This window comes from Diabrotica virgifera, chromosome 2, assembly GCF_917563875.1.
Source record: "Diabrotica virgifera virgifera chromosome 2, PGI_DIABVI_V3a".
Taxonomy (NCBI): domain Eukaryota; kingdom Metazoa; phylum Arthropoda; class Insecta; order Coleoptera; family Chrysomelidae; genus Diabrotica; species Diabrotica virgifera.
The window spans coordinates 77658099-77676744 of NC_065444.1; the positions used below are offsets into that span (position 1 = coordinate 77658099).

Sequence of the window (18646 nt, forward strand, 5' to 3'; positions counted from 1 at the left end):
AGGTGCTTTTAATACCATGTTAAAAGACACTTTAAGTGCAGACAGTTTTATAGCAAACTTAAAAAGGTTTCTTAAATGGAGAATTTTAAAGACAATTTACCATATTAAATAAATATTAAATATTAAAGAGGTCTAAATAACTCACGCGCATCAAAAAATTTCTGACTTTTGGCGATTAAAGAATAAAAATAATAAAAAAAATTAATTCCGAAAAATATTAATTTGAAAGAAAATTAATTTTATCTACAATTTTAATTTTTAAATGTTAAAATAAATCGAATTTATGTCTTTAAGTCGTTTATTTATAATTTTTATGTAAACCTTATATTGTAATCTATCATGGCTTTCAGCATCTCCAGAATGCAATATGGCCGAAATCCAAATAAAAGTATTTGGTCTATCGACAGAGAATTGTTAAGATCAAATCGTTTTATTGTATACCTTGCCAAGAGCATATATTCTACATAAAAGCAAGGTTGCCTTGGAATTAAAACCTTTTAGTTTTAATGCTGCTATCAATAATGCCATTCGGTTTTAATGTGAATCTAACCTAAAATCGAGGCGTCGTGTGTTGTATTAGTTTTAAATGACCAGTTCGTTTATATTTTAAGTACTTGCGACATATTTCTTCCATACTAACTGTAATTCAACTTTTTACAACACACTACACCACTGTTTCGCTCTAAAACAAATGGGCCGACCATTTTGGACATGAAAGAAGAGGGGATGGGTTTAGTTTTATTGTTTCTAATAAGAAGCATAGTTTAGTCTATACGATAACCAAATACCAAATTGATTCAGTTGGTTGGTTTTAATATAGCCTACTAATTGCTTTTAAGAAATCAACTTTAAAGACAACTAAAAATATTGTTTTAAGGCATATGTTTTACTGACATAATAGTCTTGAGATCAAGTAGTTTTAATAATAGGTTTTATTAGTCATATTAGGAGAATCTTTAAAACTGCTTTAAAACTAAAAGGTAACAAACAAGAATCTAATAAAACCAAACAGTCCGGAAGTTCTTTATAAAACTGATTAGTTTTAAAGCGAACTGAGAATAAACCACTTTAAAACTACAATAAGACAAATTATCTATTAAGATCAATTAGTCTTATTTAATATGTACTCTTATTAGATACTTTAAAACTAGTAACAAATGCTTAACAGTTTTAAAGTTCTGGCAGTATATCTACAAGGTAACTTTAAAACCATTATCTTCTTATTTACCACAATAAAACCTTTATAAACCTTAAATAAAGCTAAAATGTTTTTATTGTGCTACTTGGGTTACCAGTGTTTAAAATAAAGTAATATTTCTAACGTTATGCTGATAACAATTTTACATAAGTATTATAATATTATACAAATCAGTACAGTACCCCATTCCAGCGATTTCTCGTTATTTTCTGAGTGATATAGATATTTTAGCCGTCAACATGAGCTGTTCTGGAATTTGCCCATTTCATTTAACTTATGCCCATCATACTCTTAGTTACGTGAGGTTCAATATAAGTGGGTGAGAATAAACACTCTTCCGCTCGACATTAGAGATGTATTGTGGCTCACAACGTCACAACTAGGTTAAAGGTACCTTTAGCCCAGCCTTTTTAATAAAGTTTATTATGGGCTTAGGAAACACTTCTACAAAGTCGTATGGCTCGAATTAATAATGTTTAAATATTCAAATGTATCCTTGCCTTATCCTAAGCAACCCTGGGCAATTGCACAGAACGTGTTCCGCCGCGCGCCGTCTCGTCATCAGTTTGCCAGAATCTGCAATTCGCACTTTCTGTCAGTCCGATTTAGTTCATGTGCCACTTGAGGTGACACTGTCCTTGGGACCTATCAAATTATCCTTAGGATAATTTGCAGATAAGCATTATCTAGTAGATATTTGGATCTTTTTTTTCGAAAATTTATGTATATATGCCTTTGAATGATTGAAACCCATTTATTCGTATATCACTGGTTACGTTTCATCCGTTCCACCCAGTCCGATATTGTTCATTTGGCTTTACTTCTTGCTATGCCCACAACCCACGACAAGTTCTGCGCCTATGATTGTTTCTTTTGCCTCCCCTCTGGCAATTAAGTCCGCTTTTTCGTTCCCTTCAATGCCCGTATGTCCAGGCACCCACACTAAACTTACTCTATTGCCATTTTCGATCCGAATTAGATTTGAAGACAGTTCCAAAATAACTTAAAGTCAATTCAATTGGATTTCAGTACCTTTAATGCCATGTCGCTATCAGATGTTATTTTTATACATCTTCGGTTCCCCTTCATTAGTTACTGCAGGCACATCCCTATAGCATAAATTTCTGCTTGGAAGATAGTATAGCGATTACCTAGGACCTAGACTTTCACTAAGGCTTAGGCTTTAACTCCTTTATCAGTTTTAAAGCTGTCAGTACAGCAGCATTGATTTGCCATGATGGGATTCGTTTTATTCTACTTCCATTCGTCCCTTTCTGGAACAAGGACGGTAAATGAATTTTCGAAATAATATAGTTTCATTGCATCTGGTAGGTACCTCTTCCAACTCTGGGTGATTTTAAATTATATCTCCAGACTTGATGCTGGTGTCCTTTTGCTCTGGTTCCTGGCGTTTTATCCGCTTTCTGTATGCTCCTACTTTCGCCTCCTTCTCCATTCATATATGTTATGGAAGGAGGTCAAGCATGACCTCCATGGGCGGGATTGGGGTAGTCAACATCGCTCCTGTTATGACTAAACATCTTTGGCGTTGAAGCTTATTTAGCTTCTCTTTCGTGATCTTTTGTTGGCATTTAGACCACCATGTTAGTGCGCCATACGTAATTATTGGTCTGACTTCAGTCATATATAGCCAGTGCATTTGTTTGGGTTTCCTACCCCATGTTTTTTCACATATCCTTCGACATGTCCAGAGGGAAACCTTTGCTTTCTTGGTTATTCTTAACAAATGGGTATTCGATGTAAGCAGCGTATCTAGTATTACTCCTAGACATTTGACTGCATTCGCATCTTTGACAGTTTCTCCATACAGAGCGGGCATCCAGATGTTATGTAGGTTCTGCTTCCTTATGAGACTGACCACTACTGTTTTACTGGGATCGACAGAGAGTTTTTCCCTCTGTACTTTACCGACTCACTGCTTTTGTTGGTGTCCGTGCTTCCTCAGGTCCTGTGGTGTGCGTTGGTGTCGTCGCCAAAGAGCTTCAGAATCCTTCTTTTCCCGCAGAGTAATCTCTCTAGGTCGACTTTCCTCCCTTATCTTGACTTTTGTTGCCGTCAGGTCCCTGGAACAGAAATTGAAACAAATTTAGCGACTGTGTGCATTGCTTTTTTGTATATAATGCAATGTTCTTCTATGCTTACGTTTCCATCAATTTATCGCTTTTCGTTTAAAATTTGGATATACTATTCCATAACAATTTGAGATATTAGTAACTCAGTATTATATTCTGGACTTATTATGAATTAATAATTAATAATTGTTAAGAATTACTTGGCAGGTCTATACAAGTTAATTTGGGTACGACAGCGTGCAGAAAGAGAAACCTATGTTTCAGTTTCAGTACTGTTTATTTCGGGCTATACTGTACTTTGACCTTCCTCCTCCCAAGTGCCTTCTCTATTGAGGTTGGCGATCAATATGGCAAATTTCTCTCTGTTCTGGGCTTGATGAATTAAGTCATTCCTGTGGTGTGGGTCCAATCTCTGATTTTTTGGAGCCAGAATTTTTTCTTTCTTCCTATCCCCCTTTTACCTTCGATTTTTCTTTCTAATATTACCTGGAGCTGATCAAATTCCCTATGGCTCATTACGTGTCCTATGTAGATATGACGTCTTTCTAATTTTGATTGTATTGACCAGATGAGGACGTCTATTCATTATTTCCAATACTTTTTCATTCGTAGTTCTGCTGGCCCAGCTTATTCTAAGCATTCGGTGGTATCCACATTTCGAATGAATTCAGATTGTTGACGTCATACTGTTTTAATGTCCAGGTCTCACATCCATATAATAATAGAGACCACACATAACACTTTAGTGTTCTGAATCTTATTGTGACTGATAGCTTGGGGTTACAGAGCATTTTCGGCATGTTCATGAAACCAGACCTTGCTATCTCAATGTGTCTTCTAATTTCTTTTGAGTGGTCTAGCTGACTATTTAGCTCTCTGCCCAGGTATACGAAGCTTTGGGAACTCCCAAAGGGTGATACCATTTATTTGTATATTGGGTGTAATTTGTTCACGGGGGCTCTTGCGGAATACCATGATTTTGGTTTTGGAAAAGTTATTGTCCAAGCCCAGCCTGCGACTTTCTTCTGATAATATTATTATGTTCATCAATATTTTTAGTTGTTTTTATTTTGTTTCCGCTAATATTACGGTGTCATCGGCATATCTTACATTGTTAATGATGATTCCATTGACTCTGGCACCTTCAGAGCGATCTTCAAGATACTTAGACCTTACTTAGAGCTAAATATATGGGCTCTGTGTTTTACTTCAAAAGGATCGGTGTGAATGGTGTGATAACAAACCAGAACTTAGGTTCCTGGGACCTGGACAATTTAGAAACCGACAAAATCTACGGGAGTTGAAAAGTGGAGAAGGATGTCCCAAGCAGGGAAGAATGAAGAATTGTTCTAAAGAAGGCTTTGGCTCATAAAGAGCTGTAAGGCTATTGATGATGATAACCAATAAACATGTTTCGATTTCTTCCATTTTTTTGTATTGTTAAAGACTAGGACGAGGGCATATTTGAAATTATCGTTGAAAGATGGCATTAGTTCTACAAATGAGGCAAATTTGGTTGGTGAATTAAATGTATTACACACGTAATATCTAGCAACGGCATTGGCATTACACAGACATCCTTATTTCTTGATGCAAGTAATAAAAATCAATCATGATCCAAGTATTCCAGTGTACCTAACCTACACGCTACACGAACTGGTTAAACTGTTGTTATAGTCCAGAGAAATAAGGTTTTTGCCAAGACACTTGAGCAGAAAGGTTGCAAATGGGTTTTTTTGGGTACTAGTACTTTTGGGTACCTAATAAACTATAAATACAAAAATGCCCGTCACAGTTCGGACGAGAAATTTAGTTATTAACAAATAAGGGTCAAAATGGCAGTTTTTTCGTTTAAATCGCTACAGGTAAAAATAGGGTAATTAAATATCTTATCTATAATATTCTTCTTTTAGTAGATGAGCCAAGGTTTAAACTGGCATTTTTTGAATTTTGGTCTTATCATTTGTTGCTTCGGAAATTGCAAAATAAGATTAAAACTTGCTAAAATGACCTTAGACTTTAATATTGCATGAAAAGTTGATTCAGACCGTCCATATAATGCACAAAAATTTTTAAGACGATTCGTCAATTAGTTTAAATTTTATTCAATTTGTTTATCCCAAAGAGCTTTTTTCCGCAATGTTATTGTTCAGAAAATAATAATGATATAGCAATTCTGTGGAAACCACGTGAATGGAGAATAGTTATATTTTCAATTTAGTGAAAAAAATCATTAAAAAGACGTTTTTGTCACTCCGAAAACATTTTACTAAAGTAGTCATTTTTGGCTTATAAACAATTTGAATAACTTTGTTAATATTTACTGTAGAGTAAATCTACTTTGGGATTTCAAAAGCTGCTATTTTTACACGAATTTAAAAAAAAATTTTCGTTTATGTTAATTACGGTCAAAGTTAGCCACTTTTATATATTTAATTCACAGTTACTTCTATATACAATAAAATTCTCCTGTAAGAGTGTTAGTTACCATACTACTCCCAAAGGACTTGGCCGATTTTTATGAAATTTTACACCTATATCCCATATGACTAAGTATAGGTTCTAATCTGTTTTTCATACCCATAAGTTATAAGGGGGGTTGCCCCCCTGACATTTTTTTATTTTTTTGGACAAAATTGTCTACCTTAATTTTATATGATGTATAATTAAAAAATACATACAACCCTTAATTTTCACTTTTCTATCACCAACCCCTATTTGTTAATAGCCATCTATATATCTACATCTATAAAATTCTCCAGTCACAGTGTTAGTGGCCATACTCCTACGAGACCGCTTGAGCAATTTTTATGAAATTATATGTGTACATTTGGTAGGTCTTACAATCGGTCGCAATATATTTTTCATATCCCTGAGTGGTAAGGGGGATTCCCCCTAACATTTTGTAATGTTAGATGGAGATATGTGTACATAACGTACTCTATAAGACTACGAGTACATACAAATTAAAAAAATATGATCAAAATCCATCAACAAGCTCCGGAGATATTAATCGCAGCATATGTTTGAAGAATCAGTTTCATTGTTTGAGTGCACGGATTTTAATAATTCCCCTCCACCGACCACGAATCGATTTCGTTAGGACGTCATTTTTAAAGCTTTATTAACCACTCTGTTGAAGTTAAAAGTTTCCTTAAACTTTTACACATAAATTATATACCTTCTTCTTCAAAATTGCGCTAGTTAGGTTGCTTAATTGTTATTAACAAAGTAGCCGTCAATTAAATAAAAAAAGTGGCTAACTTTGACCGTAATTAAGCTAGGTAAAAAGTTATTTTTTAAAAATTCGTGTAAAAATACCAGCTTTTCAAATCCTATTGTAGTTTAAGCCTACAGTCAGTATTAACAAAGTTATTCAAATTGTTTTTAAGCCAAAAATGACTCTACTTTAGTAAAATGTTTTCGGAGTGATATAAATAATTTTTTAATGTTTTTTTAAATACGTTTAAAACATGACTATTCTTCTTTTATGTGGTTTCCACAGAAATGCTATATCATTATTATTTTCTGAACAATAATATTGCGAAAACAAAGCTCTTTGGGATAAACAAATTGAATAAAATTTAAACTAATTGACGAACCGCCTTAAAATTGTTTGTGCATTATACGGAATGTTTGACTCAATTTTTCGTGTAATATGAAAATCTTAAGGTCATTTTCACAAAAGATATAGCATTTTTTTTATTTTCGAAATGTTAGTTTTATTTTGCAATTTCCAAAGCAACGAATGATCGGAACAAAATTCAAAAATTGCCATTTTAAACCTTGGATCATCTACTAAAAGAAGAATACTATAAATAAGATATTTAATTTCCCTATTTTTACCTGTACCGATTTAAACGAAAAAACTGCCATTTTTGACCCTTATTTGTTAATAACTAATATTGTGACGGGCATTTTTGTATTTATAATGTATTAGGTATATAGTACCCAAAAAACCCATTTGCAACCTGGCTGCTCAAGTGTCCCGAACATGGTATATTTTTGCCTTATTTCCCTGGTGTATTATAAAATATTATCAAAACAAACTCTTATAAATGCTTTCGTAAATTCATATTGATATATACTATTTATGTGGTTAAAGAAATTGATTAGATAATCGTAAATATAAATAATTAATATTTGAGGTGTGCCGACCACATGCGTTGAAATGATTTATGTTTTTGATCAGGATATGTTGTACTTGAGTGCTTGGGTCTTTAATATTTGCCTTTAGGCACAAGAATTGTATGAGATAAAAAATGTTCTCATGCTCTCTATATTTTTTTCAGAAATTTCTGCAAATAATTGTGGTAAGTATTTGCATAGAGAATTGCTGTTTCGTAAAACGCAACGCAACGCAACGTAAATGCGTTCATTTTTGAAGTTATACTTCTTTAGGCGCAATTAAGACTGAATTTTTATTATTCTGCGCGCATGCGCACACAGACAGTATGGACTTAGTTGCTAAATCTTTCAATTTATGTAGATATGTATCAGCGCAAATAAGGTGCAAAACGAATAGGTATTATTAGTGTTTTTAGTAAATATATTTATTATAATTTTTGTGCCTTTGGATTTGTCTTCCTCGGGAGTAAGATAATAAGTATTATTAAAACATTTTTATTTTATACTTCACCGTGATTGTAATTATGTCCGAAAAGCGATGTACACAGAGCCGTGGTAGGTCATTGGTAGAGCATTCGACTAGATATCGAAAGGTCCCTCGTTTAAATCCAGACAATTCATATTCCTTTTCTTTTTTTTTTTTTAATTTTTGGTATCGTTTTATTAAAATTTTTTTGAAAGTGGTAAGTATTAAAATTAGTTTAATATTTAAATAAGATACAAATAAACTGTTTAAAGTAGGTATGTATATTTATTTCGTTGCAATCATATAATAAAAGTATAACTTCTTACGTGCTTACAAAGTACACACACATACACATTTAATTCTTTTCTCTTTAAATCCGCAGTCGGCCATTGGGTATTTTTAAATTAAACTTCAAGTTTAAAGCTAAAAGTATTTTTGTGGTTTGTTATTATGTGGTATGTTATTATGTGGTATGTTTTTATACAAAACATAAGTGTTCCTTAAAATTTGGCTCGCTAATCTCGCTGGATCTAGATAATCTACAACTTTCCTAACAAATGCCTGGCAACCTCCGGTAAGATGTTGGGTGCTGTCTTGGTTTTACAGCCATAACGGCATTTGTAGTTTTGTACCTGAAACCTCAGATTTCAGGTAGTTTTTGGTGGGAATGACCCAGTCTTTTTCTTTACGTGCCATCTCCGCGACGAAGGTTGGTAAGCATCATTGCTATTAACTTTTGAGACTACAGCCCGAAAGGGTTCAATTGAGCTGCATCCAAACCATTCTCTGAGATTTCTCAGTCAGGACATTTTTCTTCTACCTATGCTGCGCCTTCCTTGAATCTTTCCCTGCATTATTAATGACCCAGTACTGAATGGAAAATAGGAAATCCTCTATTTTGGAAAACACCTTTCACTGACATCATCCTGATCCTGACATCAACCAATAGTTCAACGCTGTATTGTCGACATAGTCCATTGGGATGCCGCCTTCCCGATGCATCCATATTATTATTATTACCCTACGACTTTCTCTAACGGAAAAATTTCCCAACTTTGGTACCAACGCAACGATATCAAAAGCTCTAGACCTCGATTTTTGACCCTTCGCTTCGTTATCGAACGTATTCGCTTCGTATCTGTTTAGTGTACAGATAGCGAATGATCGATAACGAAGAAAAGGGTCAAAAATCGGGTCAAGATGTTTTGAATTTATAGGTAATGCATATACTGTTACTGTACGGTTTAAATAGAGTAGGAAATTAAACAAATCTGTAAAGAGAATCTTTTTCATCCAGGTATTTTAGAATTTTTAACCAATTACCGTTTTTGAGATTATAAATTACCGTTGGTAATTTCTGGGTAAGAAAACAAAGATTATTAAATAATATTGGTAACTCAAAAATTAAATCACTAAATATTGATTTTAAAGTTTAAAAAAATATATTAAAAATCCATTATGAAAGATACTAAAAGATCATGTCCATCTACATCACAGAACACAGACCAAACGTGGGAATACACAAAGAAGTTGATCACCGGAGCCATCAACAACACAAATTCCAAAGAAAAAATAGATAGGAAAAAACATTGGATGACTGAAGAAACTCTCAACCTTGTAGAAGAAAGACGAAAACTTAGAAACGGCACGTCAAATTCAATACAAAAAGAAATAGAGATAAGCACCATAAATACAACTATAAAACACTTGTGCAGAAGGGACAAAAATAATTATATAAAAAGCATATGTGAACAACTAGAGGAACATGCTGACCGCCAAGAATCTAGAGAACTTTTCTCCAAAGTCAAATATCTAGCGAGAGAATTTAAACCACAGACACAGATCATCAAAGATAATAGTGGAAATACCATAACAAACCCAGACGGTATCGCAGAGGTTTGGAAACAATATTGTGAAATACTATTCTCTAACAACGACCCAGAACATAATAATGAGAAAAGAAGTTATGAAAAAGAACCTCAAATATTGAAATCTGAAATTGAGTCGGCAATAAAAAAGCTAAAATGTAGAAAAGCACAAGGAGAGGATGGAATAACAGCTGAAATACTCAAAGAAATGGGAGAATTAGGGACGGAAGTAATGCTTAGAATTTGCAATGAGATCTGGAATACCGGAAAGTGGCCAAATGACTGGGGAAAACTCACGTTTATCCCCATATACAAAAAAGGTTCTCCGACAGATTGCAGTAATTACCGTACAGTAGCGTTGATATCTCACGCGAGCAAAGTACTTCTAACAATAATCAATGAAAGATTAAAATCCATTCTCTTACCGCAAATTCCACAAGAACAATGCGGATTCGTCCCAGGTAGGGGAACAAGAGAACACATTCTTAATATTCGTCAAATTATCGAAAAATCTCGAGAGTTTAACATAGAAACATATTTGTGTTTTGTTCTCTCACTCCAAGGCCTTCGATAACGTAAAATGGGATAAAATGTGGCATATACTTAGAGAAATGGGTACGCCAGAACATCTAATCTATATATTACAAGCACTTTATGTAAATAACACCGCTAATGTAAGAGTTAATAATGTATTTTCGAAAAACTTCAAATTAAAATCTGGAGTGCGGCAGGGATGTATAATATTCCCCATTCTATTCAATATATATAGTGAACACATTATGCGTCAAGTTTTTGAGGAATGGCAAGGTGGAGCAACGATAGGAGGAAGAAAAATAAAAAACCTGCGTTATGCTGATGACACTGTTATATTGGCGTCTTCACCAGAAGAACTGGAAGAAATTATGAATAGACTAGGAACGGTGAGTACAGAATATGGTTTGAAAATAAATATACAGAAAACCAAAGTAATGATCATCGATAGAATCCGAAACAACCAACCGGAGATAAGAGACTTGGCAGGTTACGAAGTGGTCAGACAATTTAATTACTTAGGCTCCGTTATTACTAACAGTGGAGGATGCGAAGACGAGATCCGTAGGTGCATCATAATGGCCAGATCGGCAACAGCCAAACTCACAAAAATATGGAAGAATACTGACATTACCAAAAACACAAAATTACGCCTTGTTCGAGCGTTAATATTTCCTATCGCCACCTACGCTTCAGAGACTTGGACCATCAAAAAAGCAGATGCAAAACGTATAATGGCAGTTGAAATGTGGGTCTACCGGAGAATGTTGCGCATACCATGGACCGCACATCGCACAAATAATTCAATATTAGCCGAACTTAACATAAAAACTAGACTCAGCACAACTATCAACCAAAATATACTGAGATATTTTGAACATATAACTAGAAGAAGGGAAGGCATGGAACGAATGATAGTTGAAGGCAACGTAGAGCGCAGAAGATCCAGAGGAAGATCTCCATTACGATGGTCGGACCAAATAAGGGACATGACTGGTTACTCGTTCTCCGAAGCAAAACAACACGCACAGGAGAGACAGGATTGGATAGAAATAGTCAAACGACTTACATGACGCCACTACATCCTTACGAAGGATAACAGATAGAGGAGGAGGAAGTATATTTATTATATAATTTTTTTTCAGAAAATACGTATTTAGTTCAAAATTTTTCCGACAATTATTGTTCAGAAAACATTTGTGGCATTTTTCAATGTGTTTGTGTGTGTTTTATTCTTTTATTATTTTAATTTTTGGCACTGTTTTTTTCAACCCTCAAAAACTATGTGAAAAACTGAAAATTTGAATGTTGCCAAGGTAGGTAGATATTCTTTAAACATCGATTGATGAAATCCCGAAGAGTATTTTGCAATACAATATTCAAAACACCTTTGTTTTTTAATTGCTAATCAAGCGTACGAGACACTATTTTCCACCGTCTACTACTTCTCAAAACCTATTTCCTACTTCTCAAAAATTTTTGAGAAATTTTTGAGAAGTAGTAGATAAGTACAAATTAGTTTAATATTTAAATAAAATATAAATAAACTGTATACAGTACATTAATTTCGTTGAAATCATATAATAGAAGTATAACTTCTTACGTGCGTACAATACACACACATTCTTTTTTTAATAAATTTTTGTGATTCATGGTATACAGCCGACTAAAAGAAATGCTTTTCCTTGTGGATTTTTAAAGTTTTATTTAAAAATATTATCAGCAATATAGCTATTTACAATTACCAAGAAGATCGGTTATTTAAAAATGCTCCAGCTAGTATCTGCGCCCAATGGTCCGATATCTGTTTTATTGCAACAAGCCCGTCCAGATCAAAACCGCGAGAACTGATTTCTCACACCTCCTATTAACCCTATTTGAAGTGTATCCATAATTCAAATAAACTACTTTACTAATAAGGGCATGGTTCATCCGCGGTTCTCACGATCGGCGACCGGCAGGTACCACACTCGCCGCAATCGTACCAAACAACCATGGGAATGACGTGGTGCATTGAACTAATCGAGGAAGTGGTAAGACAAAGCTGCGTCGGTGCTATAAAGGGCGAGTTGTAAAGATAGAAGTATGTGTTTGATTGTTACACAGTTTGATTTGTTTTACAGCGAAGGTACCACACACAGAAGATTATTTAGTTGGCTCACAAGAGTCACACTTACTACAACTTCTTGCACAGATAACATAATTGCAAATATTAATGGTACCCATTTAGTTACAAGTGTAGGTATATTAAATATTATGATCCTTTAATATTTAATTATTTAGGTATATTGCTACTATTCTTCTTCTTTATGTCATCTCCGCGACGAAGGTTGGCAATCATCATTGCTATTCTCACTTTTGACACTACAGCCCGAAAGAGTTCAGTTGAGCTGCATCCAAACCACTCACTGATATTTCTCAACCAGGACATTTTTCTCCATACCTATGCTGCGCCTTCCTTGAATCTTTCCTTGCATAATTAATTTTAAAGAACAGAAAACACATAACATTTTAGTACTCGCTTTCTAAGATTTGGGCTGAGGTCTCTACTACATAATATTTGTTTCATATTAGTGGTTTCACTAATGTTTATCCCTAAATAAATATAATTCTGAACTCGTTCTATCGTCTTATTATTTACGTGTAGATTGATGTTTCTAATATTTTTCTTTGATATAACAATATAATGAATTTTGTTTTCTTTATTTTTAGTGACAGACCAAATTCTTCACTCGTTGCAACAACCTTATCTAAAATTCTTTGTAGATCTGTAGAAGTTTCTGCTATTAGTATTGTGTCATCGGGGTATCTAATTTCACATATGGGTAGGCCATTTATTTTTATTCCTGCTGCTTTATCTTCTAATGCTTTTTTGAATATTTCTTCTGAGTATGCATTAAACAGTGATGGCGACAAGACACAGCCCTGTCTAACGCCTCTTTTGATTTTTATTTTATTGGTGTTTAAATTATTTATTCTTATGACAGCTTACTGTTCATAATACAGATTATTATTATTCTTATATCCCGTGTGTCGATCAGTTCTTTGTTCTCAGTAGTTTTATTAACGGATTATGTTTCACCGTATCGAATGCCTTGTTATAATCTAGGAAGCAGACATAGATACTATTAACAATTTAAAAAACGTGACCACGTTTATAGGACCGAAAAAAGATTAATTAATGAGAGAAATCTTAAGGAGTTTGTTGATAAGGGATAGTATGTGATTCAACCAACTTGACAGAATTGTTTATGATTTATGAGCGAAAAAATACAGTACTATTAGTCTAAGAGCTAGTGAACCCTCCGACTAACGGTCGTCCTGTAAGGCTAGAAATTTTTCTAGTGATAACTCATAGCACACCAAGGCTAAAAACCACGGTAGAGAGAGACCGGTATGCCTATACGCAATCTAGCGAAGGAGTGACGTCACGTGCGAAGCAAAGTTTCTATTAGAACACTAACGCTTGCCCTGTTAGTCGGTTAATATTAAATATAAGCATGAATATTTGGTACTTTATTTTATAAGGTGTGTAGTTTACAATTTTTTAACATTTTTTGGGTATAGGTTTTCTGATTAATGAAAAATAAAACAACTATTTTCGACATTTCGCCGTTGCATAAAGTGTGTATATTCATATTAATGTAGGAATATAATAATGTTTTTTCAATTAATAAGCATGTAAATGAATTCTATTTTATACATATTTCGATGGTCGGATTCATTACTGGAATATTTCGAAAATCGTGTATTTTGAACAAAGTAGATAGAATGGTTAAATATTAAAAACACTTTACGAATTACTTAACTAACGTTTACAATAATTAGAGGTTACAAAATATCTTCAAATTTTCATTGGCATTTTCCAACGTTAGCTTACTTTACAATGTTCCAATAATGAATCCGGCCGACAATTTATAATGAAGATTTATTGCACATTTATTGAATACCTATACATTATTAAAATTTATTTCTTAGAGTTAACAAACTTTGACATTTTTTTGTCGAGTTTTCTTTGATAGTTACTCAAACTAATCTTTCTGTTCATTTCTCTTAATCTTATATATATACGTGTCCTACTGAGGCATAGAAGTACCTCAAATGGTATCGTGGTATTCACAAGTTGAGCAAAAGTTTTCTGTGCCAGCTCTTGAAAGATTTTAGTTTTTTTTGACAAAGAGCTTCCATGGATTGTACAAAACAGTGATTCCATTTTTAGTGCAGCTTCCCACAATTCTTCGTTTGGGTACAGAAGAGAACCTCTTGAGACTGTCTGTAGCCAATCTGGTTCCATATGTGTCTCATAGGTTTTTGTAGGGTTTCCTAAACTATATTTATGTTTGAATTTGTATGCCACAAAACCAGCAACATACCTCAAAGAGTCCCGATGAATTTTTTCTTTCACCTCATAATTTTCTGCGACTTTCAAAATGTCATCGTCAGTTATATGATCCTCCTCCAAGTAGTGAGCTTCTATAAATTTAGTTTGAAGTATTTTGTCCTTTTCAGACTGAGATTTTTTCGAACCTTCAGTTTTTTCTATCAAATTAGACAGCATTTTTTGTGTCAAGCAAATATCTTCTGATGCCGAAATATTGCTTGGCAATTGAGGACTTTCTATTGAGCTGTTACTTACGCAAGATTCAGTAGTTTCAATAGTATTGCGACATTCTGTAAAGATCGCCGCCGAATTTTTTCCTAAAATATACCACCTTAATCTATATTTAAAATCTATTGGCGAAGGATGATCGTTTGCACCACCCATTCCTCGAATATAAGAAAAAAAGTTCTCTAGCACGTCCTGATTCAGCTTCGAAGTAAAAATATAGTCAACGTTGTATTTTGCTTGTAGGTAAGGAAGTAACTCTTTCAGAGATCTATTAGTAAGCAATATCCCTTTTTGAAATGGAATAAGTCCTTTATGTTTACCAACCCGCATTGAATTGACCATTTCTGACATTTCATCCAGTAGACGTGTATGCTTATCTAAATCTGTACCATATGCATTTCGTGTTGGAGAATTGGCAACGAACTTAGATCGTGAATTTAACAGATCAAACCAATCATTAAATAGCTGAACAATAACAGAAGCTTCTTTCCAATAGCTATCCTTTGGCATAATTCCATTTTCTCCAGCATAGCTAATAGCTTTTGCTACAGAATTTGACAATAATTGAACTGCAGGCCTTACTCTTTGCCTCATAGAACCTTTTAAGCAGAGATGATGTAGTGTCAATTTATGCGCAATTGTCAATTCTGAAGTTGATATATTTAGTAGCGCTTCAAAGTAATCCTTGTTGATTATTTTATCGTCAATGACAAAACCATTATCAATTATATGATTTCGAGCAAGTTTAATCAAATGCGGAGGATCTGCAAAAACAAAAATATTTAACGATTTATCACAGGGGTGGTTAATAAAACAATTTTTGTCATATCCAACACTCAGCTGAGACCAAAGGGCAGTATTTCCAGTACCCATGTCACTGGTGATCGCTACTACAATAAAATTTGCTCTGAACAATTCAGATACTATTTGCTCAATAATATTTTTTTGCATTGGCTGATCAAATTTGTAGTAAATTGGTTGTTTCCAGTTTGAAAGCAAACCACGCACCATAATAGTTTGACAAGATCTGTGAGGTCCTATGATCTGTTCATTTTTTTTATCGATCTCGATTTTGTTGGAAATATAAACTTCATCAAAGCTGAGTACACAGATTCTATCAGTTTCAGTAAAGTCCAGAGATTTCTTTTTCATTAACGTTATAACGCTCGTTAAAATGCCCTGATTTACGTCAAAACTTGATACCCAGCGTCTTAGGGTAGACAATGCAGGTAAAGGGTAATTGTTGACCCTCAGATAGCGATAGGCTTTTGGGCTGACACTACGCAAAGATATTGCTGATGCAATATCCTCTGGTGACCACCAGATTCTTTTTTTTTTCTGTACCTATTAGTTTTTTTATCTGTCCCGGTGTAAAAACTTTGGCTAAGATATTTTTATATTTCAAGGTTATTTTTTCTTCTATCTTCTGAAAGTTTTCATTGAGTTCTAAATTCTTCTTTTCTAGAAGCATTATTTTCTCCTTCAATATCTTTATTTCAATTTGACTTGCTCTGAAACAATTACCCAATTATAGTCGATTCGCTAATCTGAGACACAACTGTCTACACTACAATCACAATAAAAATGCACTATATATAAACAAACCAAAACACGTTCAATGTTCGAGGAGCACTCCCAAATCATGATTTGGGGATGTTCCTCGTGCTTGTTTATTTGTGTTGCATCTTTATTGTGATTGTAGTGTAGATAGTTGTGTCTCAGATTTGCGAATCGACTATACCTTAAAAGTTTAATAGAAAATAATTAAAATAATTTTTCTACGACAGTTTAATAACATGCTAATTATTAACTATTTTTGACTAGATAATAACACCTATTACTTTACCCGTGAGTAGTAGTTCATTACTCACGGGCTGAAGTTAGGTTCAAGTGGTGCATGCCACTTTTAATAATAATATACCTATTATAATATATATATCAAAACTAGTTAATTGCAAAAATGCCACAAGAAAATAGCTTCAGAACAACAAAAATTTTGACGTTTATCATTTTCAGTGACAGTGACATTAGCGCTATGTTGTTGTGTCTATTCAAAAGAACTTATATTGCGTTTATTTTAAAAACGTTATGTTGTATTAAATGATTATAATTTTAATCTCGAGTAGTTGATAATTATATTTTTTTAAATTAAAATAAAAAAAAAGGTCATAGAAAAAGTATAGTATTCTACTTGCATGTAATGGCTATTACTCACTCTGTTCAATTATGACTACATCACCGTGAGTAATAGCCATCATTACATGCTCGTTGAATAACATACTATTACATCTCACTCACTGCTTTTGATAAATGGGTCAGTATAAAGTAGGTACACTTACTTTTCTGTTTCAGCTACAGGTAACGTTGTGGGATTACTTGTTTCAGTTTCCATATTAACATCGTTATCTGATATCTGTATTGGATTTAAAATGCAAGAGGTACTTGCTCTTAACATGTCCTCTACATCCTTATGTTGTCTTCTCTTCTTCAGTCGTGCAACTCTTTCTACTTGATTTTGTAAATTGGAGTCGTGATAACCTGGTAGTTGTAAAGTAGGCACAGCATCAGGTTTTAAGTATCTACTAGTTTTGCAGGTATATTTCAGCAATTTATGTCGTAGAGGAATTTCAAAAGAGTCAGCATCAAAATGTTTGGAACATATGCATGCTACAAAAAAATGTATATTTATGTCACAATAGTTTTTTTGGTACGCCTTAATAAAAGAAAAAATATGAATCATGGGATACCTACATTGAATATATATAACAATAAATAAGTACTCACCATTTTTCAAATTTATTTCATCTTGGCGCCGACATGCAACCACCCATTGCTTTACAAACTCTTCATTTTGAGGAAATCGAAAGTATTTTATGTTTGATCCTTTCGTCACCCGATTATAATTCTTACAATTAGCTACGGCACAACCCGGCATGTCTTTGTTAGTACATAAAAACTGAACAAAACAGACTTAAATAATAGAAAAAGATCGAAACGAGAGGCTTTGTAAAAACAGTTCATCTACCGTACGATACACAAATAGATCAACCGGGACACGGGTGGTTCCTACATCTGGAACCTGTACTGTTGCTTCGTAGGTGACATCATGCGCGTCGGGGTACACATTTTGATTTATTTACAAGCATACCGGTCTCTCTCTACCGTGCTAAAAACCATGACCTGGCAGGCATCAGTGGTGCACGTGTATCTACCAGGTGAATCGAAAAGTGCAAATTTACGGGGTAAAATAAACTTTCTCCTGTAAGGTTTAAATTTAAGTATGTGTTTAAGTAAGTCATTTAGAAGAAATGTGTACAATGACAGGCGATTCTGAAGAGCATAAGACCTTGCCAGGCGAGGGGAAAGATTAGGGGTTTTTCCTAAAATTATTCTTTTTGCATCCAACAAATTTTTTTTAGGTTTTTTGAATCATTCCAAACAGAAAACATCTTTAGTGATTTTTCTCTTAAGTTAACAGTTTTTGTTATATAAGCCATTGAAAATTTTGAAAATTGCGAAATCGGCAATTTTTAACCCTAAATCGGACATTTATCTAACAATTTCAATGTTGCCAAGATACTTAGATATTCTTTAAACATTGATTGATGAAATCCCGAAGAGTTTTTTGCAATAAAATATCGAAAACCCCTTTGTTTTTTTAATTGCTAATCAAGCAGGTGCGACACTGTAGTATAAGTGAGGACGTTTGAGTTTGCATAAATTCATTATCTCGAGAATGGGCAAATTTCAAGA

The 18646-nt window shown here is 33.8% G+C and overlaps 1 protein-coding gene across 1 annotated transcript; it reads right to left on the reverse strand.

Moving 5' to 3' along the window:
* Positions 1-3131: 3131 nt before the first annotated feature.
* On the reverse strand, positions 3132-17828 carry LOC126880732 (THAP domain-containing protein 1-like). The gene is made up of 3 exons (XM_050644779.1): positions 17678-17828; positions 17233-17560; positions 3132-3282 (listed from the first exon to the last, which is right to left on the reverse strand). Exons 1-3 carry the CDS (start codon positions 17826-17828, stop codon positions 3132-3134), a joined length of 630 nt encoding a protein of 209 aa, XP_050500736.1.
* Between the last annotated feature and the right edge of the window lie 818 nt (positions 17829-18646).